The sequence below is a fragment of the Plectropomus leopardus genome, chromosome 17, assembly GCF_026936395.1.
Source record: "Plectropomus leopardus strain MGB_pleo_1.0 chromosome 17, ASM2693639v1, whole genome shotgun sequence".
NCBI lineage: Eukaryota > Metazoa > Chordata > Actinopteri > Perciformes > Serranidae > Plectropomus > Plectropomus leopardus.
In genome coordinates this window covers 30,304,493-30,329,006 of record NC_142192.1, presented here as the reverse complement: position 1 = coordinate 30,329,006, position 24,514 = coordinate 30,304,493, and the positions used below count along the sequence as shown (strand labels likewise).

The window sequence follows — 24,514 nt, the reverse complement described above, 5'->3', positions numbered from 1 at the left end:
ACGCAGCGCGTTGCATCAGCATCCGCAGCATCAGCATCACTCACCCAGCAGCTACTGTCAAGGTCGGCAGCGAGAGGCATCATGGGAAGGCGAGGAGGACACGGGAGAGGGGCGGGGGGGTCACTATCCGACCCTCGCGAGCCCCCCTTCCGCGCATGCGCCCACTCTTTCGTCAAGTGAGCTGACCAAGTAACCGAATAACGGCTGCGACCATAATAGGACATGGACGCCGCCTCGCCTCGCGGGATGCGGCGATGATGCACAAGAGTCACGGATTTCTGCACGTAGAAGCGGAGGGGCGGGGCTACGCCACGGCATCCCAGCATTCCCGGTTTTCATAGGCTGATGACGAAAAAGAAATAATAAAAACAATTGCGTGCGGTTACGTGCGGTTCTCCTCGCAGCTGAGACGGATTTCGGGAGAAAAGGAGGGAGGCACCGCTGCAGCACGGTTATCTTTGTCCTGGTTCCAGTGGCCACGACAGGTGAGTCTCCTTTATTGTTTTGTTTTGGCTTCTTTTGCACGAATTTAGGGTTTTTGGGGGGGTTTTTATGAGTGAAAAATCTGCTCCATGCTCCAGTTTGACCGACATCACTGACACAGAAAGAGGTTAACGCACAAAAATCATCTGCATTTATTTCTGCACTTTATGGTTCCACATATTCACTGTAAAATGCATGATATATATTCTTAGTGATTGTTTTTTGTGATGGGAAAGCGGTCGTGTCCTGGCTGGCAGATTCGGCAGGTACCTCGGACAGCGCCTAACGAGGTTTCCTCCTTTTCTTGCAGCTGAGCGCGCCGGCGGGCGGGTCCTGTAACGACCACCACCTGAAGATCTCCTCTCTGCAGCCGTCATTTGGAGTTAAAAATTGATAATTCAGCTCAATAACAGAAGATGGAAGGGGAGGTAAGTAGATTTCTTTCTTCCTAGTTTACAGTGTTCACCAATCAAGAGGTGATTTTGATTTTAGTTGGATTTTTGCTCCATTTTTGTTAAGCAATACAGTTGGTTGATTGTTGCGACTTGAGGATCAGTGTACTTTTTGGTTTGGGGATTTTTATTTTTTATTTTTATTTTTATATACATACATATATATGTTTTTTTATAAACCTAGGACAACTTCCATTCAGAAAATTAAAAAGTGCCTTTTTTTCTTGGTATTTTATTTTATTTTTATTTTGATAGGAGAAAAAGGAAATTAAGTGTGAATTTTTTTATGGGTCTTTTTCAGTATTTTTTTTTTTTTTTTTTCCATTTCTGTTTCTGGAAGGAAAATCTAAAGACAAAAATGTACACTGATCCTTAAGCCTGTCTTTACAAGTCAAATACCTCAGAGTTTTGAGTAGAGTATAGACTTGTGATTTGTGGATAATGCATGTTTCTATTTAAAGAAAGTATTTGAGCAGAGCTGTGTGGGCGGTGTGAGCCTGTGTTTGTATGCCATGTGAGTCACCCAGGAACATGCAGATGTGTAGCAGCAGCATACGCTCGTCTTAAAGATTAAGCCATGCAAGTCTAAGCACACACGGCGGGTACAGTGAAACTGTGAATGGCTCTTTAAATCAGAGGAACACGATGTGCTGTACGAGTCTGTTTAAGTGTGCATGCTTGATTTTTGATATTGTGTGTGGGTGTGCGTTCAAGAGTGTTGGCTGGCTTGGTTTGAGAAAAATAGGCAATGTTTTGCCTTTTTTGTTTCATACTGTATGAGGACCAAATGTTCTCATACAAGAGACAAAAGAGAAAAATCACTTATCATTTGTTCAAGTGGGCAGTTCAGAGTGATGCTTCGGACGATGTTTGTTTTAGAGTAAAAATCGAGGTTTAGAAGGATGAAAGTTTAAAGGAAATGTCGAATCAAAGTTGCATTTCTACTTTTTCTGATATTTTGAACCGCTGCATTCAAGTCTGATAGTAGAAAATGTTTCCTTTTGGTTTTGATGATAAATGCATCATTGGAAAGGCTCAGCGTGCAGTTTCTATAATTACAGTAATAGAAAATAGACCAGAATGCAGTGCAGCTAGACGCCTCCTCACTACTCCAAAGTCACACTTGTATCTCTTACTATGCTGAAACTCTCAGGTGCACACGTCAGCCACTGATAAATGCAACACGTTTCAGCTCTTTAAATCTATTTAGTGAAAACTGTGACTAGCTTTGTTTGTCTGGTTATGTTTGTTGTTGGTATTTGTTTCTTTTTTTCTGTCTGGCTATGTGTGTTTTTCTTTTTCGCTGCTGTATTCTTGCAAAAGATTTCTTGATCTCAATACAATTATCTACTGTTAAAAGCTATATAAAAAGGAGAGGTAGCTGTAGATGGATAAAAGTGTGTACACCTAAAATAATCTTGGAAAACAATTTCTTTGAAAAAGGAAAGTAAATATAACTATGAATCTTAATTTATGTTCACTTTATATCTAAGTGTTAAGCTGACTCGAAATTTAGCTGCATTTACTTAATTTTGTGAAGTTGTTGCAACTTAAGATGACAAATGGCATTACCTTGTTCTTTCAGAGTTTTAGCAACTTCATTAAACCATGTTAGTCTGACTTAACTCGATTATGACAGAGGATTTGACTTTGTTTACTGAAGCTGCTAAAGCTTAGAAAGTTTAATTTAATTAACCTTGTCAATTTTAAGTCAGAACAACTTCACAATATTGAGTTAAGTTAATAGTTAAGTTCACATGAATTAAGTTGAATAGGTATATTTTATTTATTATATTTATGTAAAATCAGCTTCTCAGATTTTACAATGTAAAACGTGATGATGACCATGCTGTAAATGTCCAGTTTAGTCTGTAAAGCAACCAGAAGCATATAGTATCAAACAGAGGCAAAGATTAATAATAATAATAATAATAATAATAATATTAATAATAATAATAATTACAACAGCAACAACAACAATGATAATACTACTAATAATAAGTAACTTAAGTAAGTAACTTGATGTGACAGAGATATATGGTCACTTCTTTATTTCTATTTTTTGGGTCATTTTCTTGGAGTTTTTTGGTCTAGTAGGAAGTTAAGTTGCACAAATCTGTGTCATTGTGTGCCTACATTTATATGCATTCCTGTACCTCTTCACGTGCGTCCTGTCGTGTCCTGACTCCTCGCGTTCCTGCTCTTATCGCTCGTGCCAAATATTGACAAGTTCATCAATACACGACCCACATGGTGCGGGACCCTCACGCTAAAACTCAGCCTGAAACGTTATTGAATTCATCCCCCAAAACAGCTCGATACATTTTCTCCTCGTGTCACTCGAAAGTTGAGTTGACAGAAACGGTGCCAGGATGGATGCAGGTCAGATGTGAGTGTGCGTGCGTGCATGTGCGTGCGTATGTGCACGAGCACTGCAGTACTTTACAGTATGCGGTCCTGCCGCATGTGTGCATGTGTGCATTGAGATCGGCTGTTACTTTCAGCCTGTGTCAATAAAACTGTCACCTCCAGGCTGTTGCCATGGAGATTAAGAAAGGAGGGAGGCAGAGAGGGAGAGATGTGGACACACATGGCTGGATGGAGGGAGAGACAAAGAGAGAGAGAGAGAGAGCTTAATTGAGGCAAGAAGAAAGATGACGTCGTTGTTTGATGATAAAATATGAGTGTGGCGTTCTGGAAGGACAATTAGCTGAATCACGGCGGGCGTCTGACTCATACGTACAGTAGTTTTACTTCAAAAGTTTGTAGGTTTGTGACCGTTTTACAGTTTTTTCATGTGCAGCCAGCAGAAGAAAAATCCTGTCTGTCTTAATCAGATCTGAGTGTTGAAGCTTAAATGCCACACACGAGGCACCAGGTGGGATTTGTGTGTCCGGACAGCTTGATCACATCCTGTCATCATGACAGTGGTTGCCATAGTAACGGAGCATCTGTTCAGTAAATGTGGCTGCTGCAACAGGCTGCTGACAGAAGTTTGTCTGGAGCTTATATTACAGGCTGTATGAAACATTCTCAGCTGGTGTTCTTAGATTTGTCTTCTTCTTTTATTCTCTCTCTCTTCTTTAACCCTTTGAAACTCCAGATAACTGGTCTGATTTTTTTTTTTCAAAAACACATAAATAGGGCAATCAGCAACTTAACAAGAAATTACTAAAAAAAGCAAAAAATGAGTAAAACAAAGTTATAAGAAAATTACCTGAAAATTAGCAAAGAGATTCGGAGAAAAAATAGTCAAACAGTCACAAACAAGGATGGCCTGGGAAAATAAAATAAATTGTATAATAATATAGTATGTATGTTCCCACTGTAATATAATTTTATATGTAGTATTGTAATAATTCTGAATGTAGTTTTCTGGACATTTTCCCTAGTTTTTTCTGGGTTTCAAAGGATTTAACAACAAGGGACATTAAAATTTTGGAGCATTGACATATTAAAATGCTTGAAATCAAATCAAAGAAATCAGATTGAGCCAACCAATGACAATAATGAAAACTTTTTTTTATTAAAGGGGATTTAAATTTTTAATTTAAATTTTAAATTTAAATTTTAATTTTAGCGGTTTGTCACCAAAAGTCGGCACTATTCTGTTGTACTCTCCAGATGTTGACTAAGATTCTCAGCAATAAAGTTTTAACATAAATGTTTAAGTGTCACTAAAAAGCAGCTGTATGGGTGTTTGACCCATAAACTCCTGTTATTGATCCCTATCGGAGTCATTTTGGGTGCCGTCACCGACCGATCATTTCTACTGAGTCACTGTGACTTGACAAAAAACCAGAGACAGATACGGAGAGGGACACAGTCGGTGATGGAGACAGAGAGAAAAGGGGAAGGTTAACTTCAGGGCGGATATAGCAGGAGCTCTCTGTGTGTGTGTGTGTGTGTGGGTGTGTGAGTTGTGTTTTTGGTCCTGGTGTGACGTGCTCAGGGCTTTATTCGTTCTGTCTCCTTTAATTAACGTTTAACTTAAGTGATGCTGATGGTTTCAGACGGCTGGTGAAGGATCTGCTCGAGTTTGTGAAACTGTCTCAGCTGAAATGTGAGTCTGCTGTGACTCATTATGAGGAGCTCTTTTTTTCTCTGTAAAAACGGTTGTGTGATGGTTTTTGTGGTTTTGATGGTCTAAGGATTTTATTTCACTCTCCTTTAACAAAAATAAATAAATAAATAAATAAATAAAATAAATAAATAAAAATCAAATTTTCAGGTCATTTTCTCGCAGTTTGCAAGTCATCCTTGGCAAGTTTTTCATTCACCTTTACCCTCAAATTATCATCTCCTCCACCTTTTTGCTACCACGATAATTGATCAGCCTGTCAAGGAACTACAAAAAGTTCAATACAATAAAAGTCATCGCAGCAGAGCAAAATCTCTGCACATACAAATGTGGGCTTCATACTCCTGCTGCTGTTACCTCTTCACCTCTGATAATTTTGTATTTTTAAACATCCGCTTTAATTTGTCTCAACCAAAATGATCCCAATTCATTTATAAGAAAAAACTTTTACAGACAAGAGTCTCAATTTTGTCTCCATTTTAGATGCTGAAACACAACAAGAGCAGATAAATCCCCAACAGTCAATTAGCAAACACACTCAGAGAGATTTTGGGGCTTTTAGTCTGTGTGGCCTGACTGGATTATTGATCGCTCATAAATGTCACCTAAATCCTCCGGGAACGTATGCAAATGAAGCGAGGCACCAAAACAGTGAGACGGCGGTTTGGCCTGAGAGAAGATTTCATTAACCTTGAGAGCTGGAAAACATGTTTAAGAGATTCGCTCAAGAAAGCAAAAAATATATATATCATCCAAATAAGAAGGTGGGTGTTTTTGGGTATAGGCAGGCCTTTGAATATATAGGCCCTTTGAAACCTGAGCAAATTGGATTGATTTCATTCAAAAACAATGAAGCATGGAGCAAATTAAGAACAAATGACCCCAAAATTAGCACAAAAATAATAATAATGATTAAAATAAGATGACTACAAGAAAATTACCTAAAAACAAAAGAAAAACAAATTTTAAAAGAAGTTTAAAAATGAATGAATAAATAAACAAATAAGGAAATTAATTTAAAGAAGCTTAATTATAATAATAATTCTCAAATAAAAAAACAAAATATATAATTTGGATAATTATAAATGTAGTTTGGGGGACATTTAAAAAAAAATCCAAATCTAGTAATTTCTTGCAATTTGCAGAGCAGGTATTGCTCAGTTGCTTATTCTCTGTTTTTTCCAATATTTTCAAATAAAAGCAAACCAATTTGCGTAGACTTTTAAGGTTTAAATATTTGTGAAGGCATCTGAATGTAGCACAAGAACAGTGATGTCGATCCCGGTTAAAAGGGCTGATTGAATCCACACCAAAGAGAAACAAAGCAGTTTGTCGTGAATAGACAGCAAAATGTAGAAGAAATCACCCAGAGCTTCTCAGCATGTTTTAAATCCACTTTGACCTTCAGATCATTTCCCACATGTTTCTGTCTCTCCGTCTGATTGGTCCTGTGTGGCCAACACCCATCTGGCTCCTCTGAGAAGTGCAGTTTGAGCTAATATTATCCGACCTCGCAGTGATGTTGTTGTGGGAAGGGCAGTGGATCACCTGAGTTCTCTCCAGGTCTCTCTTCTGTCTCATATAACAGCCGCACTTTCTGCCCCGTCAGCAGCGAGTCTCTTTATTACAGACCGCAGCAGGAACAAAGACACAGTGGCCTAATTTCTTCTGCTGTGACCCACTGTGACCTACCAGGAAATTCATATCTGGGATTAACCCCTTGAAACTTGGATCAACATCATTTTTCTTGGGCTGCATTTAGATGCCTTTAGTATTAAAATCCGTGAAATCTGAGCGCATTGGTTTGGCAAGAAATGTCCTTGAAACTGCAAAAAATTGACCTGAGAGAGACAAGAGAGGGGAAATTATTAGAAAATTAAAAGAAAACTTCCAGAAAGTGGTATTTATGTTATAGGGGAAAAACCCTATTTTTAAGTGCTTCTTTTCAGGTTATTTCCTTGTTTGTTTGTTTTTTTTATTTATTTTATTTGTAAATTTCAGGTAATTTTCTTGTAATTTTAACTTAATTTCATGCCATTATTTTTGGGTAATTTCTTGTGGAGTTACTCATTGTTTTCTTCATAAGTTCTTGAGAGGAATCAGGCCATTTTGCTCAGGTTATGATTAAATTTATTTGCACTTGTTTCAACAAAAGCATTTTCCCTAATAATGACAGTGTGAACCAACAACACGCTATTTTTCTGATGAAGACTGGATTTCCACCTTTTAGTTTATACTGCCACTTTTTCTTTTTTCAGTGTCTTTGGTTAGAGAAAGGAAAAACAAGAAAACAAATTAATGGGATTGATGAAAAACTGTTTTGAAAATAGACATGATTTTATCGTAGTCTCAACAGTGACTCTGCTATGATCGCGTGACGTTTAAATGTCACGCGCTCATCATTATTTCATACATGAATGCAGCTTACGGAGCCTCGATGAGGGTCAGACGTTATAACATCTGGTCGTCACTGCGCCGGTTACGGCTCCTTTATTACTTACCCTGATTTCATTACAGAGATGAATCGATGGCGTTATCGGGCTCTGGCTCAGACACAGGAGCGGGAGGACGGCTTCAGTATTGAATTTTATCTGCATTTAGCTGATTGTGTTCGAGAAAGAAAAGCAATTGATCACAGAGATGATGTTTTGTTATTACGTCTTTTTATTTCTTTATTTCCTTTTGTTTATTTTTTTATTTATTTTATCTAACTTGACCATGTTTTATTTTTTAAATTTCCTTTTATTTGTGCTTGTATTGCTTTAATTGCTTTTGTTGGCTTTGTTTTTTGTTTGTATTATTTTATATTGACATTATTATTGGTTTTTCCCCATGTTTTTAAAGAAATCAATTCAATCTACCCACATTTCAAAAGATTAATTTGGCGGGAAGGCCCTCGATATAATAGTTTTATATAGTACATTTCAGGTTTTATTTGAAGTTTTTCTTAATTCTTTATCCAATGTTTACAGGAAATACACAAAGAGCCTCTGTGGTAGTAGCCATAGTGAACTATGAATGTGATGAGTAATTTTGTGAGACTGCATGTGTGGCGTGTTGTCGTCTGAGCGTGAGTCCACTGTTTGATACCTGATATTATTGTTTGTGCGTCACTGAGTTTAACTGCATCTTTCTGCAGTCATCACAAATCTTATTATGAGCTCAGATTTCATATTTATTACGTCTTCTCTCTTTGTCTCCTTCCTCCTCCCTCACTTTTATTTCCACATCCATCTCTCTTGTCTGTTTCTGCTCTCCATTCCTCTTCATTTGCTCTTCCTCCTGACCTTTTCTCCTCCTGCTCTGCCTCCTCTTTCTCTCTGCAGCAGAAGCAGGTGACAGGTTACCTCCTGTTCTCTCTGGGCACCGCCGTCATCGGCTCGCTGCAGTTCGGTTACAACACAGGAGTCATCAATGCTCCCGAGCAGGTTGGTGATTAGTGAGTAAAATCAGAGTGGGTTTTTTGCAAAGATGTAAAACTCTTCAACGGCACACAGTGTTACTGCTGTTTGGGGGAAGAAAGTTTGAATTGTTCTTATCGCCTGATCTTCAAAAGCACCTTGTTTGTGAAACAGCTGTAATAACACCAGAATTTGATTTGGGCTTTCCACGGTGTCTCGATTAGTTCAGAGAGTTGTCTGTGCTACAGGCTCGATTTGGGCAGATATGGTGATTGAAGAAAATTGTAACCCTGAGCAGCTTTAAATTGGATTATTTGTGTACAAATACAGATGTAAAGGTACCCATTTTTAACGTAACCTCTTCCACTCTCCCCTTCCTTAAACTGTTTTTGTCTTTTTCGGCAGTACGAGGGATCTTTAGGGGGAGATAGGAACTAAATATGCAACATAAAAGTGGATTACATCGTCTGAAAGCTGGGGACCTGGAGATTAATTTGAGATAAAGCCATACATCTGTAATAAACACTGTCTTTGGGTTAGGTGGCTGTTCAAACTTTTAAAGTTTAGCGTGTTTAGAGGCTTAGAACGTTATGATAGAAGTTGATGATGGCTATTTCTGTGCTCCACATCCATTGCTCCAGTCTCATAAGTTGTTGCTGCAATTTTTGTGTCGATACCACGTGTTGCACATATTTGGTGCTACATTTAGGTTTATTTTTCCACTGAAGAATTGATAAAAAAAAAAAAAAAGTCTCATTAGGACACCAAAACATTGAGGAACACCATGGAAACATTCGTACTGTAATTTGATGTCAAAACTTGACATTTTAAGATTTCTGTAAAAATAGCAATTTTTTTTTGCAATTGGATGGCGAGCACTTTTCTTCTGAAAACTGTAGAAATGCTCCTTTATTGTCAGTTTACATATAGCAGTCTTACATTGAAGGCAATGATCAACTTAACAACACATGGCCCAATAAATAACAAGAAGTTTACAAAAAAAAAGGAAATTACCTGAAAATAAACACAAAAAAAACGTTCTCGAAAAACGTTCTCGAAAAAATGCAGAAAATTGAAAAATGTATGTTCATTTTTTTTCTGTAACATACTTTTAAATATACTGGCACTGGCTCTGTATTTCATGCAAACATGAGCGCGGTGTAAAGCTTCTCTTCTGACTCTTAAAAAGAAAGCAAATACAGACTTCTAAGTCCTCCTTTTACTGACCAGTACTTCAAATTATCTTTGCAAATCTATCTTTAAATGCAGTGAATATTTATCTTTTTATTCGTCTGTCCCCGCCATCAGAAACTACGATCCTTCTTTAACGACACCTGGGTTGAGCGCTATGGAAAGCCCATCGACCAGGGGGTCTGCACCATCGTGTGGAGCATCGCTGTCGCCATCTTCAGCGTGGGCGGCATGGTGGGCTCCTTCAGCGTGGGCGTCATGGCAAACCGATTTGGCAGGTAGAAGTTAAACTGGGTGTACATTTTTGTCACGGCAAGCCAAACCTGTTCTTGTCACATCGTCTGTGTGAAGCTACAGGCAGAAATGTTTGTTTTGCGTTAGGATTTTTGGACATATTCATGTCAGTATCAAATGTTTCTTTGCTGTGGGAGTTTTGTTTCTCCTTTAATGGAAAATGTATTTTCTGTGTGATGTAGCTGAGCTGTCTCAAGCCATTAACTCTAATGGAGTTTGTGAAGCGTGTTTGTCTGGAGCCCGCTGCTCGGCTCTAATGTTCCCCAGAGTTCTTCCTTATTTGTCCTTCCTCCATTCGCCTCTGTGTTTATCCTGAGCATCAAACCACAATCCTTTCTTCTTTCTGTTGTTGTGACCACCGCCATAAAAATGATTTCCAAATAACTTTGGGGTGGAGATACATTTGGCTTCATTCATTATTGTTTACACCCTTAAAATGGTATGAAACTGTCACAGAGTTCAAATTACAAAAGGATTTGAAACGTTTTATAAGATTGAAATACCTTTTTAAGCCTTGCTTAATGTTTTGATTGGCAGAAAAACTATTCAAATTTCTGTTTTTCTCTCTTAAATCTTTATTTTGTATTTGATTTTTTTTCCTCACAACCACAGCACTCTTTTTTTTTTGTTTTATTCATATGTTTTTGGTAAATATACACACCAACATTTTAGCATTCACACCCCACCGGCCCCAGAAACCTGAGACAAAACCTTGATAATGGTGACCTGAAAACTGGTGCACATTCATCAAATAAAAAGTTTTGAAATTTGACATTTGAAAGGGAAAATCTTAGTTTCTAAATTTTGTGGATCTATTTTTGCATTCGTATTGCAGACTGTTTTTTTAAATATCTGCCCACACAGCTGCGAGTCTGCGAGTCACATGATTCCTGCTGCTCATCGTTTGTCCATGAATACGTGTTATTCCTAAAATGTTAAAGTATACCTTCAAATCATCAAAATCTTTGCACAAAAATCAAAAATAGATTTCCTGATGTCCTTCATGTTGACACACAAGGTCATGCACTCACACACAAACACATATATTTGCTCAGTAAAACTGAGCTAACACCTCTGTGTCGATAAACCAATTAGGCAGGAAACCAGCTGACATTCACACAGAGGTCAATCAGTCCTGACACACGTATGTTAATCCCTCAGTTAATCAATAAACTTGTCAATCTTCCTCAACCACAAACAGTAAGAAAACATTGAAGCTAATCACGACTATACTTCTACTGTACCATACTGAAATAACGCTCCTCCTCCTCCTCCTCCTCCTCCTCAGGCGTCGCTCCATGTTCCTGGTGAACTCTCTGGCGGTGATCGGCGGCCTCCTCATGGGCTTTTCCACCATCTGCTCCTCGTACGAGATGGTGATCGCCGGTCGCCTGATCATTGGCCTTTTCTGCGGTCTCTTTACCGGCCTGACTCCCATGTATGTGGGCGAGGTGTCACCCACTCCCCTGCGAGGAGCCTTCGGCACTCTTCATCAGCTCGGGGTGGTGGTGGGCATCCTCATCGCTCAGGTCAGCAAACCTCACATTAACCCTGTGAAATCTGGTCAGTTGGTTTGATTTATTTTAGATGAGAAAATTATGCAAGGCAGCTTTGTTTGTACAACACATTTTATACAACAGGGCAATTTAAAGCGCTATAACCAGAAATAAAATATAAAAACATAATAAAGGAAACAGATTTACAATAAAAGAGGGAAGAGATAATATATAAACTGTAAAATGTATTACTAAAGGATTTTAATACTTTAAAACAAAAATTACGAGGTGCAAGGATTTTTTAATTACTATGTAATTTTTTTTTTTAAAGGGTCAAAACAAAACCATAATAAGGAGATGCCATGTTTCAATAAAGTGATTTAAAAATCTAATAGTTATATAAAATCATTTAAAATATTTAATTATGTTAATTATAAATATAGTTTTCTGGACATTTTACCCTAGCTTTAAAAACAAAATCTATTACTTTCTTGCAATATGCAGGACATTTAATGTCAAGGTGCTAATTGTCTTTTTCCCAAAGCTTTTGAAAGAAAACAAACTAAGTAGCTCAGGCTTCAAAGGTTTTTAAATACTTGTGAAAGGCCAGGTTTTAACGGGTTAATGACCAAACAGGTGTTGATTTTTACGATCATAAAGTTCTTCCTGTATCAGTCAGCTAACTGCAGTATAGATTTTGACCTTTGATGGGTTTTTTTTGGTTTGAACTCTGACCCAGCTGCTGTTGTGGCCCTCTGTGTTTAGATCTTTGGTCTGGAGGCTCTGCTGGGCTCAGCCAAGCTGTGGCCCCTGCTGCTGGCCCTCACTGTGGCCCCTGCTGTGCTGCAGTGCATCCTGCTGCCCTTCTGCCCCGAGAGCCCTCGCTTCCTGCTCATCAACCTCAACCAGGAGGAGCAGGCACGCAAAGGTACACACTGATACTGCTATAATGCTAAGGCCTTTACGATAGTCGACTTTTACCGGGGAAGATTTTGTTTTGAAATTAGAAGGGCCACTTATGTAATGGTTTTGGGGTGCACTGCCAGAAAATTATGAGCAATAAACACTTAATTTTTGCACTATTTCATTAATTATTATAAAGAGATTCCTCACATGTAACTAGGCTGTCTCTGCAGCAGACAGACTCAGCTACTTTTGCAACACGACCAGAGAAAACAGAAAAAAAACAGACCGTGGAATTGGCTTTTGCACAAAAGGTAGAAAACCTACAACTACCAGAATGCACCAGACTCCTCTTGGTGAGTGACATCATGGGACCTTGTCCAGCATCCCGCCAGATCTCATTTTATCTCCTTTCGGTGAGCTAAAACATGTTGCTGAAAACATTTTAGGTGATAAATATGTGACTCAGTAACAAAATCATGGTTCATATTTGATCAGCACTGCTTAGTTTTACTGTTTAATCTCTGTTTATTTGACTTCTGTTTTCACTGTGTAGGAAGCAGTGTGGCATCCACTTTCTGTTCACAAAGTCCTTCCATAACGACAAAACTTGGCATCAAAATACGTTTCTGAAAATATTGTTTGATTGGATTTCGCTCAGAGTTTGAGAGACACAGAGAAGGGCGGGTGTTTCTCTGATCAGCTGTACATACTAACCACATTGTTTTGATACAAATCTGGTTTAAAATCAAAGTATCGATGTAATTCAGTCAAATTCCTCTTCTATTTTCATGTTTTTTTATTAGAGGGGACAAATGCACGTTTCAAATATTAAGGGGAAAGAGAGGGAAAAAAGTAAAATCAAAATGAACGAAAAAGAAAAGAGAAAAAATATTAGATGAAATTTAGAAAAAAAACAGGAGAGAAAGATCAAGGAGAAAAAAACAACAGAGCCAGGAGACATCAGTGGTTACAGGTACAGAGGGGTGAGATCAGGTGAGACGGGGGATATTTTAGCCCGGAGAGAAGAGTCCTCGAACAGACAGAAGGTTTTGGCATCTGTTCAACACTCTGCCTCTCAGGGTCGTCTCCGCGGCGCTGACCCACTTCTCCTTCACGCCTCTCGCCTGACACAAACACAAACAAACAAACACCAGACTCCACAGTGAGATCATCGTTTCTGTGACTGCTGGTGTTTGTTGCGTTAGTAGAGAAAACTCTTTTCTCTGCTCTCTCTGGTGAAGATAAATATCCTGCTCTGCCTCTTTAACACCTGAGCCAACTGAAAAAACGTGAAAACAGCTGAGATGATTGTGTCACTGCAGGCTTTTTGGAAAATACTGTAACTATGTGTAGGATTTATTTTATTTTATTTCCTTTTTTTGTGGTTTCAGCATGATTTCAAAAAGTGTTTATTCATGGAAAAAATTAGACAAATCTTTTTAAAATGTGCTTTTATCCAATTCCTCTCAGTGTCTGTGGGTCAGATTTGTGGGTTGGAGGAGGTTTGTCTACCGCATTGTTTTCTCTGATACTACCACTGGAGGGTGCCACAGTTGGTGACTTTGCAAATCCACTTATAGTGGCTTTTTGAGGCATTTTTCTGCCTTTATTAGTTATCATCCACCTGAACTCAAAACAGCAATTACAGTATTCAACGTTTTTAACCACAAGGCCACAAAGATGAGATATAGTAGGTGTGTAACGGCACAACTGAAAATCCAAATGTAGACTCATATACACATTTAAAACATAATATCTGGACCAGATATAACTTCTAGCAGTTCATTCAGTATGCCAGAAAATTAAAGATAAAGGTTTGTTAGCATCAAATCTGTTAGTGAGGAAGAAGCTGTCATTTACTGCAAAACTAGGGCTGTCCTGAATTCCATTTTCTGGGCTCTGGAGCTTCAACATTAATCAACACTGAATTATCCGAACTTCGGTCAGCGGGGCGCAGGATGACAGACCCCTTGATGATACCTTGCACCCCAGAGCTTTAGCATCAGGTGAGGAAGAGACTGTGAGCCTCAAGGCTTCACCGTCAGGTGAGAGAGAAACCGAGCACCACAGAGCTTCAGTGTTAGGTGAGAGAGTACCACTGCTTAACAGCTTTGAGACACTACATAGTTTGTAAAGTTAGAAAAACTTTGACAGTTATCAGCACAACCGTCTCTGTCCAGTGTTCTATACTAGTCTATTCATTTTCATCTGAAATGATAAGTGTCCTGATTTTATGGAAGATAATGAAATTCTGTGCTGTCCTGCAGTAAAAAGCTCCAAATATCAGCACAGCAGAGCATTTTTCTGCCCTCTGTCGTCATGTTTTTGTGCCAAAGACAAACACTCCACCAAACACACTGTGTTTCTGCTCTGCTGACAGCGCTGGTGCGTCTGCGTGGCAGTGAGGATGTGAGTAAAGACTTGCAGGAGATGAAGGAGGAGAGCGCCAAGATGGCCATGGAGAAGAAAGTGACCATCCTGGAGCTTTTCCGCTCAGCGACGTACCATCAGCCCCTTCTCATCGCCGTCATGCTGCAGCTCTCCCAGCAGCTGTCAGGGATCAACGCTGTGAGTCAGCAACAGGCCGAGGAGATAATTAATAAAATACACATTTATATTTCAAATATAGTTATAAAATGTCAGTTTTCTTCTTTTCTGTCTCTCAGGTCTTCTACTACTCGACGGGCATCTTTGAAACAGCTGGTGTGAAAAGGCCGATCTACGCCACCATTGGAGCCGGCGCCGTCAACACCGTCTTCACTGTCGTTTCTGTGAGTGACATCAGTGTGTTTGTCTTTGTTTTCTAAGTGTGTGTGTGTGAATGTTCAGCAGCACATCACTTCCTCCTGTTGTCTGTCAACCAGCTCTTCTTGGTGGAGAAGGCGGGACGAAGGACCTTGCACCTGCTGGGACTGGGTGGGATGGCGATCAGCGCTCTGCTCATGACCATCTCCCTCCTGCTGGTGAGTGTGTCAGCACTGTGTTTCTCTCTCGACAACCAAACTGTCATTGAATGAGGCATCTATTTCAAGCTATATGCACAAAAAATACATGCAAATATGATTATTTCTGTTACATTATATTATGTCTGTTTCTTTTGAATTGCAAAAAATATAACTAAATTTATCTAATCAGTCTGAATCAGTGACCTATAGATATTTAACTTGTCACCTTTCTAAAGTGATGTAGATGTGTATTTCAGGGGTGAATAACACATCAGGGTGAAATAACAACGTTACACCAGTGTTGGGTGTAGGTATAAGTGCACTTAACTTCAAACTTTCAGCTAGAAAGGGCAGTAAAACATTCCTTTTAATCTGGTATTAAATTGCTCTTTTTATACTGTATATTTTTACATATAATCTGGTCACTTTATATGGTCAGCAGTTACATGGACATTAATAACATATTCTACTTTATATGTAATCAAAAATTAATCTTAAATATGTGTATCAATAAAAAAGTTCCTCACCATTGACCAAACATTGACTTTTGCCCGACACGTTAATACATTTATGACCTCAGGTTGGCAACTTGTGTTATAAAATAACACCATTAGTCAGTATACTCGCCTGGCATGCTTTATAATTAAAAGTTTGCTTGCTTGCTGCAGCTAATAAATGCATTTACCAAAATATGCAACTATAAAAGTAAATTATAGCTACCAGGAACAAAATAACCAAATATGTAATTTTTTACCATCAATTGTTGACAATGTTTTCATGTTTTCTGCCATTTCCTTCTTCCTTCTTTGCCACAAGGTGTTGCTATGTCTTTTTAGAACTACAATCAGATTTCATGTCTCATTGAAGTTTCGGGATGAATTGGACTTGTTTTTTTCTCCTGTCTGAGCAGAAGGACATTCCTGCAATGAGCTACATGGCCATCATCGCTGTCATGCTTTTTGTTGCGATGTTTGAGATGGGCCCCGGTCCAATCCCCTGGTTCATTGTGGCCGAGCTGTTCTCCCAGGGGCCCCGCCCGGCCGCCATGGCGGTGGCCGGATGCTGCAACTGGACGGCCAACTTCCTGGTTGGAATGAGCTTCCCCAAACTAGAGGTAAGGGAGGAGCGAACATCCTGGTTTGACTCTGGTTTGGGTGTAGTTTATATTTCTGTTCTTTTATCTGGACTTTTGAAATCCCTTTTTATTCTTTTTTAAATTGTTCAGGTTCTGCTATTTCTTCTGGTTTAACCCTTTGAAATATGGATCTACATAAGTTTTTTTATGCTGCATTCAGACACCTTTTACAAGCTATTTAACCCTCTGAAAAGTCAGCATATTAATTTGATTTCTTTTGAAAACAAGGGGGGAAAAGACAACAACCAACTTGGCAAGAAACATCCCACGAATTGCAAGAAATTGTACATAAACATAGTTTTAAGAAGAGTGGAGGATTATTAGATTTTTTTTTTTAGAGAGAAAAATGCCCAGAAAACTATATTTATAATAATATATATCTAATAATAAATTAGAATAATTTATAATACAATAATAGCGTAATAATATATTGTATATATTATATAAAACAGTGATTTTATATGATATATTCTAATAATTTTATATTTAAAATTATTTTACATTTTTTTTATCTAGATAGATAGATAGATAGATAGATAGATGGATAGAGACCATAAGAACCACTTTTTGAAGGTTACTTTCTTTTTTGTATTTGTTTTTTATTTCTCTTTTTCTCATTTTCGATTAATTTTCATGTAATTTTCTTGTAACTTTTTTACTTTCTGAATTGAGGAAAAAGCTTAAAAAAGAAAAAAAAGAAAAAAATTGTTCCATTTATTTCCTCTTTTCTTTTGTCTTTTTTAGGAGTTGTTAGGTCCCTGGGTCTTCATCATCTTCACCATCTTCCTCATCATCTTCTTCATCTTCACCTTCATTAAAGTCCCAGAGACGAGAGGCAAGACCTTTGATGAGATCGCCCGCAGCTTCGGCGGCGGCGCCCCAGCTCACACCTCATCTGTTGAGGACCCTCCTGCCAGCGCCAGCGCCACCACAACGCTCCCCGCCTCGCCGGTGAAGGAGAAGGTCCCGCTGGTAGAGGCGCCACCAGCAGAGGCCGCTGCAGCAGAAGCCCCGCCCCCAGCTGCTGAAACCACGCCCCTTGACGCTAAATCCAAATCAACAGTGCAGGAGAGCGTGTAAAGCAGCTGCAGGTAGTTTTAATGGGTGAAGGGGATCATAAAAGAAGGAAGAAAAAATGCTGTACATTGTAATTATCAAACTCGGAACAATAGAATTTTATAATACAGAAAACGGCAGCATAGTCAGCTTTTAAAGGTCACGCCTTCTGCTTTCACGGTAGAATTTTCCTCGACTTCCTTCTTTTAAATCCTCCCTTCCCCACCTGTGAAAGGGAATCAGTCACTGTACAACGCTACAGATTAAATCTACTGTACATTCCTAGGAATTTAAGCTACATTCATCAAAAAAAGGGTGGGTCTTTTTCAAGACAGCTGTGTGTCTAGTCAGGTGGACACATTTCCAGCGCAGATTGTGTCCATGGAAACTGTCCAGGTAAAGGTCCAGGTTAAAATGTCCGTCAGTGCAGACTAGAGGCAGAGTGTGTTGATAACGGCGCAGCCTTTCGTTTTCCAGACATGCTATCTGAGTTCAGGTCCATGTAGTGTGAGCTGACATGGAAAGCAATGATGCACTTTTCTTTCTTTCTTTCTTTTTTTTTTAATTTACATATTTTTTGACAGCGTTATAGTAGGTATTTTAGTGCAATATAACTTTCTAGTTTGATTCTAGTTATACTTAATGATCTGTTAATTCTTGTAAACGTTCTCAGAAGTGTTCTCAACTTGCAGGTTTAAGAAGGGATTCTCAAAATTAACGCTCCACCTTCAGCTGCTGAATATCAGCTGATGAGCTGGAGAACTTTTAAGCAACGCCAAAGTATGAAAGTTTAATTTCCACCAGCTGATCGAGCACAGGAGTTCAGATGTGTTTCTTCTGGTTGTTCAATTCAGTGTGGGGAATTAGCTGGTCTTTAAAGTTGTAATCCACAAGTTTAATCAACTTAGTTTAGTTTTGCGCCACCTGTGTTTTGTGCTCTGGTCCTGCCAGTTCTTGGATTTCTGGTTAAAGGAATAACTACTTAAAAAAATGAGGGAGAGGTTAGACTTGTTATTTCTTTAGTCAGTAAGTCAAAACCAAAAAAATCCATGGCACACTCTTTTGCAAAAGTTAAAAAGTCTTTAATAAATGGGCTTGATGCCTACGCATTTCAACTTACAGTCTTAACAGATTTTTTTTGGTTTTGACTTATTGACAAAAGACAGCACGTTGTGTTTTCTCCCTTCTCTTTTTGGTCATTTTTGTCCTTGAATCCAAAGAGCACCTGTTTTTGAAGCCTACACATGTGAAGTAACAGTCCTCACCCAAACTTTTTTATGAAGGAATACTTCACCCATAAAAGAGCATTTGTGTATGAATTACTCACCCTACTTAAAAAATTACTTTTTATGAAGAACTACTTTTTGCACGTGCTTTCATGGAATTCAAAAAACCGGGGTGTGTTTAACAACAGAAAAACTGTATGAAAACATCTGTTTACAAACTGTCACACAACTCGTGCAATATAATCCAAGTCTCATTTATCCATCTGAATGCACAGTAATGTATTATTATTATTATTATTATTATTATTATTATTATTACATAAATACCAGAAAAACTGAACATGCAACTCCTCACGAGGGTCTTTAAGTACAACCAAATACTTAACAAGACCTTTTTTAGGCAACCAAAATGTTACAATTCAAACATGCATGCTTCGGTGTGTGACTGTCAAAACATATTGCTCATCATGAATTCAATGAAAACACAGGGTGAGTAATTAGTATACAAATGATAATTTTGCAGGTAAAGTATTCCTTTGATTGAGTTGAGATCATTTCAACAAACAAAATTTCCTGTGTAGGCTAACAGAAATTATGAAAAACTTTGCAATTATTACTTAATGAATTTCTACTTAAGTAAATACATATTCAGTTGTTAAATCTTGTGGATTATTGCTTTACTGAACTGGAAAATTATTGCAAGCATCATGACTGTGGCTTATGATTTTAGGACTTGTTAACGACTGAGGCCTGTGGCCAAAAACATGTCGGCTGAGTTGTTGTAGATCACAGTGGGGTAACGTGCAATGTATATTTTTCTGTTAAAGAGAAAATTAAGAGTATTTATTAACTTAGAAATTGATTTTTGTATGAAGTATATAATTATGATACACTAAATCAAATTTAGAATCATAATGCTTTCCAGAGTAGCCCACAGTAATGAAACATAGTGAGCTTTTCCTGCTGTGTGGAGTAAACCAACGTGATTTTAGATGCACTTTGTTAACCAGATAAGCAGCGAAGCTTTAGAGCCACAATCACTAATGTACAAGTCATCGAGAAAAACAGCGCTTTGTGTCAAATTAACAGAATAATTCTATTTACCTGAGTGACTGTGTATAAAGCTGTTGGCCAAGCTGTTGTTAGAATATATTCATATAAAATGTGCAATTGATAAAGAAACTGCGACGTAAACAATGTAGGAGCTGATTATGAAAAGAGGAAACTAAAGGGGAAGTGCTAATATAAACAACGGGTAAACAACATTTTAGAGGAAAACCAACTTTATGTCCTTATGTCCTATTCTTTTGATCATTCATTTCGGTGTCTCACTTAAGTAATGTTCAAAGAAAAGGGGTTACAGGAAAAGTCAAGTCATTTATTTCCACTTTTAGGTCTTCAACTCAAATGAGATTCTGCCTCCAGTGCGGTGCAAAGTCACTCTTTAAGCACTCAAACTACCTTTCTACCTGCCTTCAAGTCAAAATTTAAAAAATGTATGAAAAATTGACATTTTGGTGTAAAACTCAGATGTGCTATAACTTGTTCTGTGTTTCAGAATGCTGACATGACATGTTTTTGTGATCCAACATGAAGAATGTGTTCACACTTTGTAAGACATTTAGAGCCAAATGCGCCAAAAGCAGCTTTTGACAAATCATGAGTGAGTTACATATTTATTTAGTATCCTGACATGGAAATACTGATTCAGATAGTAACAAAATCAACAAAACATCCTTGCTTGTTGTCTGAATCAGACGCTTCCGGTGTTTTTCTGGCTTTACTTGTCCGGTCCAGTTGCCGTCTACATTGTGATGCTTTGTCTGAAGAGTCAGCCATGTCGTAGCATCATCAACATATTTATGCATTTACAACGTTGTACAGTATGTTTGGTGTGTACGTGTATGACACAAAGTATATTTTCTATATTCTGTTGTGACTGTGGTTGAAACGGCTGTGAAAACAGCGTTTTCAACAACAGAAATTCATGCTGCACTTTGGGAGCATATTTATTTATTTATGTATTATTTATTTTTCGGGAACACTGGGAAGATATTTATCTTGACAAGTAATCAAGTGTTTCAAACTCAAGGGCCACGTTTGATTGGAGTGAAACCTGCCTTGTTTTAAATCGCTGATAAGCTGATTTGAAAATACACATATAAGTCAGTAGGTTTTACGCTCTCTTGAGGTGGTATTTCAGGTGATCCAAAATAGCCATATTTTGCAAAACCAAAATTGGAAACACTTTTTTCGCTTTTATAGGTCACATGACCTGTCGGGCATGATGCAGCAGGCGCTACAAGAGGTGTTATTGCATCATATAACTCTTCAAAGGTTGAGCAGATCATCCAGAAGTTTTGAATTCACAATTCCTCTGTGAAATCGTCGACCATCACCTCCCAGAAATCCCTCATATGTGGTCACTCCCATGTATAAGGGGCTTTCTTTTCCATTATCGCTCGCACAAGTCGCCATCGATTGGAAATAATGACGGCTGGTGCGGTGGCTGCGAGAGAAATAAAGCTGCTAATGTTTTGAACGTCCATTACCATGCATATTGGAGTGTTATCGCCAGAGGAGAAGTCACATAACATCACTCAATGGAAACACAATCATCTCGCAATTGTGTTTATTGACATTTCAAAAAATATCGCTCACATCTTGCGCAAATCTACAATGCAACCCCACCTTGTGACATTTTTCACTTGTTTTGAGAAATAGAGGCCTTTCAGACTTGATGCAGAGCGGCTTGTTAAGATGAATATTTCTCCCAGTGAGCGGGTACATTATGGTGGGAGTCATGGCTTCGTTGTGCACTGCTGTGTTTGTGGATGGTAGTGACGTGTTGTGTTTGCACTGGGAGGGGAGATGAGTGGTAATCTCCTCTCATGGTAGTGTTCAGTGTTGTATTCAACCTCTCCTGCAAGGTCCCGCTTCTGTCCACCTATTAACCCCTGCTATAGAGCACTAACACTGAACTTTACCACACCTGAGTCCAGTATGGATGTAAAATGCTTTCTATTACTCAGTCTTGTGATGTCGCAATTTCAAATACCTCCAAAGATCTGAGGTGTTTCAGAGTTAAAAGGGATGAAACAGATTAATAATTATGTTAATATGATGTTTTAAAAGTGCTACAGAGAGCTGAGATTTCTCTCTTTTTTTGTTGTGCCACGTCAAGACCAAGTTAATAATTTCAGTTTTAGGTGCAGATAAGTGGCCGACACCTACAACTTGTTTTCTCTGGTTCAAACCATAGACTGTATATCAAGATGGACAACATGCCCCCATTTACCACTGTTATGCTTAAGTGAGGCTTAATTATCCCGTATACAGGCGCTGCCATTTTGCACTGGTGTTGTCATATGGAGCCGCAGTCTGCACTGTAGTGATATCCGCAGTGGGGGAATTCACCCCGTCCAACCAATCGTGAGCAACCCCATTAAATGTGAGCACATGGATTGGCTGTCACAGCTTCCATCATGATGGAAAATCCACTTGTGGAACTGAATAACTCATTAAAACTGAACTTTTCATAAAAATGATCACTTGAACAAACATCAGGGTGAAGAGAACTATCTTCAGTATCAGAAACCAACTTTGAGAAAAAATTGTTTGGCACATATTTGAGTTTTTAGTTTGGCCTATGTCCCATTCACTATCATGGAGGGGCGGGCTTTATGAGCCATACTGCAGACAGACACCAGGGGGCGACAGAGATTGAAATGTTACACTTTGTGGAAACTGTTATGTTGTCCTTCTTTATACAGTCTATAAGCTCAACAAACAAAATTAATTCTTCAGAGTTTGAATGAACTTGTCAGGTGTGACTGCACCCTAAAACACGGCTGAATCAGCGAATCACAAAAGTACGTGAAAGGATTTCAATCAAACGTGGACCCAGGTGCACACTGCTCCTAACCTTAGCCATCTACTTTATGCACATGTACAAACCCAAAACGCTCCACTCACTGTACAAAGACAGGAGAGTACAAGTATTCATTTGTAAATATGTATTTTTTTAAAGAGTACTATTTATATGTTGACTTGCACGGTCATACGCGTGTGTATTATTTTTATTCGGGGGTGCACATTTCATTTTGTTGAAGAGAGAAACAGCTGAGTTCGTCTTTGAGTCGTGGCACATTTACCTCCTTCTGTATGGATGTTTATCTCTTACATTTTCACCTCATGAATTTCTCATCACTCAGTCTCAGCCGTGTACTTTAATCTGCGTGCCTAATCAGATTTTTACTCGGAGATGTCGATGGTGGTTGAGTTTTGTCAGGTTTGTTTAGCTGCCATATTGTCGCTCTCCTGTTTTCTTCCAAAAAACTGATGGTTATAATGACATCAAGAGCCAAGGAGTTCCAAACTTTGTATATTTCACAGACTAATTTTAACCCTTTGAAACTGTGGACTGACATCATTTGTCTTGTGTTGCATTTAGATGCCTTCACAAGTATTTAAATCTACAAAATTTGAGCAAATTGGTGTTCTTTTGTTTGAAAACATGGCAAAATCGGTCCTGCAAATTGCAAGAAATTACTAGATTTGGAAAATTATAAACAATAAACTCAAGGGACAAATGTCTCATAATATTATAATTATATATTTTTTTAACAGAATTATTATTTTCAAGTTTTTAAGAGTAATTTCCTTGTTTGTTTGTTTTTTGTTACCTTTTCTCAAATTAGTTTTTCTTTCCTTTCTTTGTACTTTTATTTATTTAGAAATCAAGCCAATTTGCTAAGGTTTCAGGGGGTTAACAAATACATTATCTCCACCTTAATATGGAAAATATCACCTGAAATTGTCCATGATACAGCGTAATAAACCGGCTCTGAAATGAATGAACTAACTCTGAATAATGTGCTTTGGCTGCTGTAATCTTTGTTTATTTGTTTGTTTGGTCCTGATCTGTGTGTTCTAGATGTGTAAATAAATGTACTGTATGTCTGAGTATCATGTACTGTAAGCTATTTGTGCCTCTCTGCACCTCACACGTTCACAGACACATCGTTCACTGTGTGTGACTCCAGTGATGTACGACCTTTGTCTGTATGCTGTGCTACAAGATGTTTAGCGATTTGGATGAACCTGTTAAAGGGACAGTTCACACCAAAATTGAAGATATGAATATTTTTTTTGGTATGAACTGTCCCTTTAACAACACTTTTGCATCCTGTAATGTGACAGAAATGAGCTGAGCAGATGACAATGTAGCTTCGGTTAGAATATTCAGGCTTTTTAACATTTCTCTGTGCCACATCGGTGATGCACCCCGACTGTTTTTGTTTCACTTGTGTTTGTATTGTACATGTTGTTAAATAAAATATTCATCATGTAACAAGACCTGGTGTGAATGTGTTGTGAGAGTTTTTTTTATTTTTATAGTAAAAAGTGTAAGAAAATTGCCTGAAAATGAAGGGAAAAAAATAATAATGAAATAAAGTATAAAAAAGAGTTTAAAAAGGAAGACATAACTGAGAAATATATAATAATATTTGATATGTCATTATTAATTATAAATGTTTTACCTAGTCTTTTTAACAAATAAATAAACATTTCTCTAAAGTGTGACGTGATAATAAGATGTTATCAACTAACAACAGTAAATAAAAATTGTATGTTGTATGCAATTGCATGTAAACACACCCATACTAATCTAAAATACATTTTTAAAAAATACGTAACAACTTTGGATTTGAGGGCAACATAACAAATTTTGGTATTGAACAATTAATACATTCTGGATATGATTTTTTAAATTTAAGACATAGGATATTTTTTTTAGATAATTTGTAGAAATTGTGTAAAAATGTATTTATAGTTTTTTTCATAA

The 24,514-nt window shown here is 38.0% G+C and overlaps 1 protein-coding gene across 1 annotated transcript; it reads left to right on the top strand.

The window, feature by feature from the left end:
• slc2a3a (solute carrier family 2 member 3a) lies at positions 1–24,024 on the top strand. The gene is made up of 11 exons (XM_042506190.2): positions 1–485; positions 794–911; positions 8,343–8,444; positions 9,726–9,886; positions 11,191–11,431; positions 12,164–12,326; positions 14,685–14,872; positions 14,971–15,075; positions 15,169–15,267; positions 16,160–16,363; positions 17,129–24,024. The coding sequence occupies exons 2-11, from the start codon at positions 900–902 to the stop codon at positions 17,462–17,464; spliced, it is 1,611 nt and encodes a 536-aa protein (XP_042362124.2). The 5' UTR covers positions 1–485; positions 794–899; the 3' UTR covers positions 17,465–24,024.
• Positions 24,025–24,514: the final 490 nt, after the last annotated feature.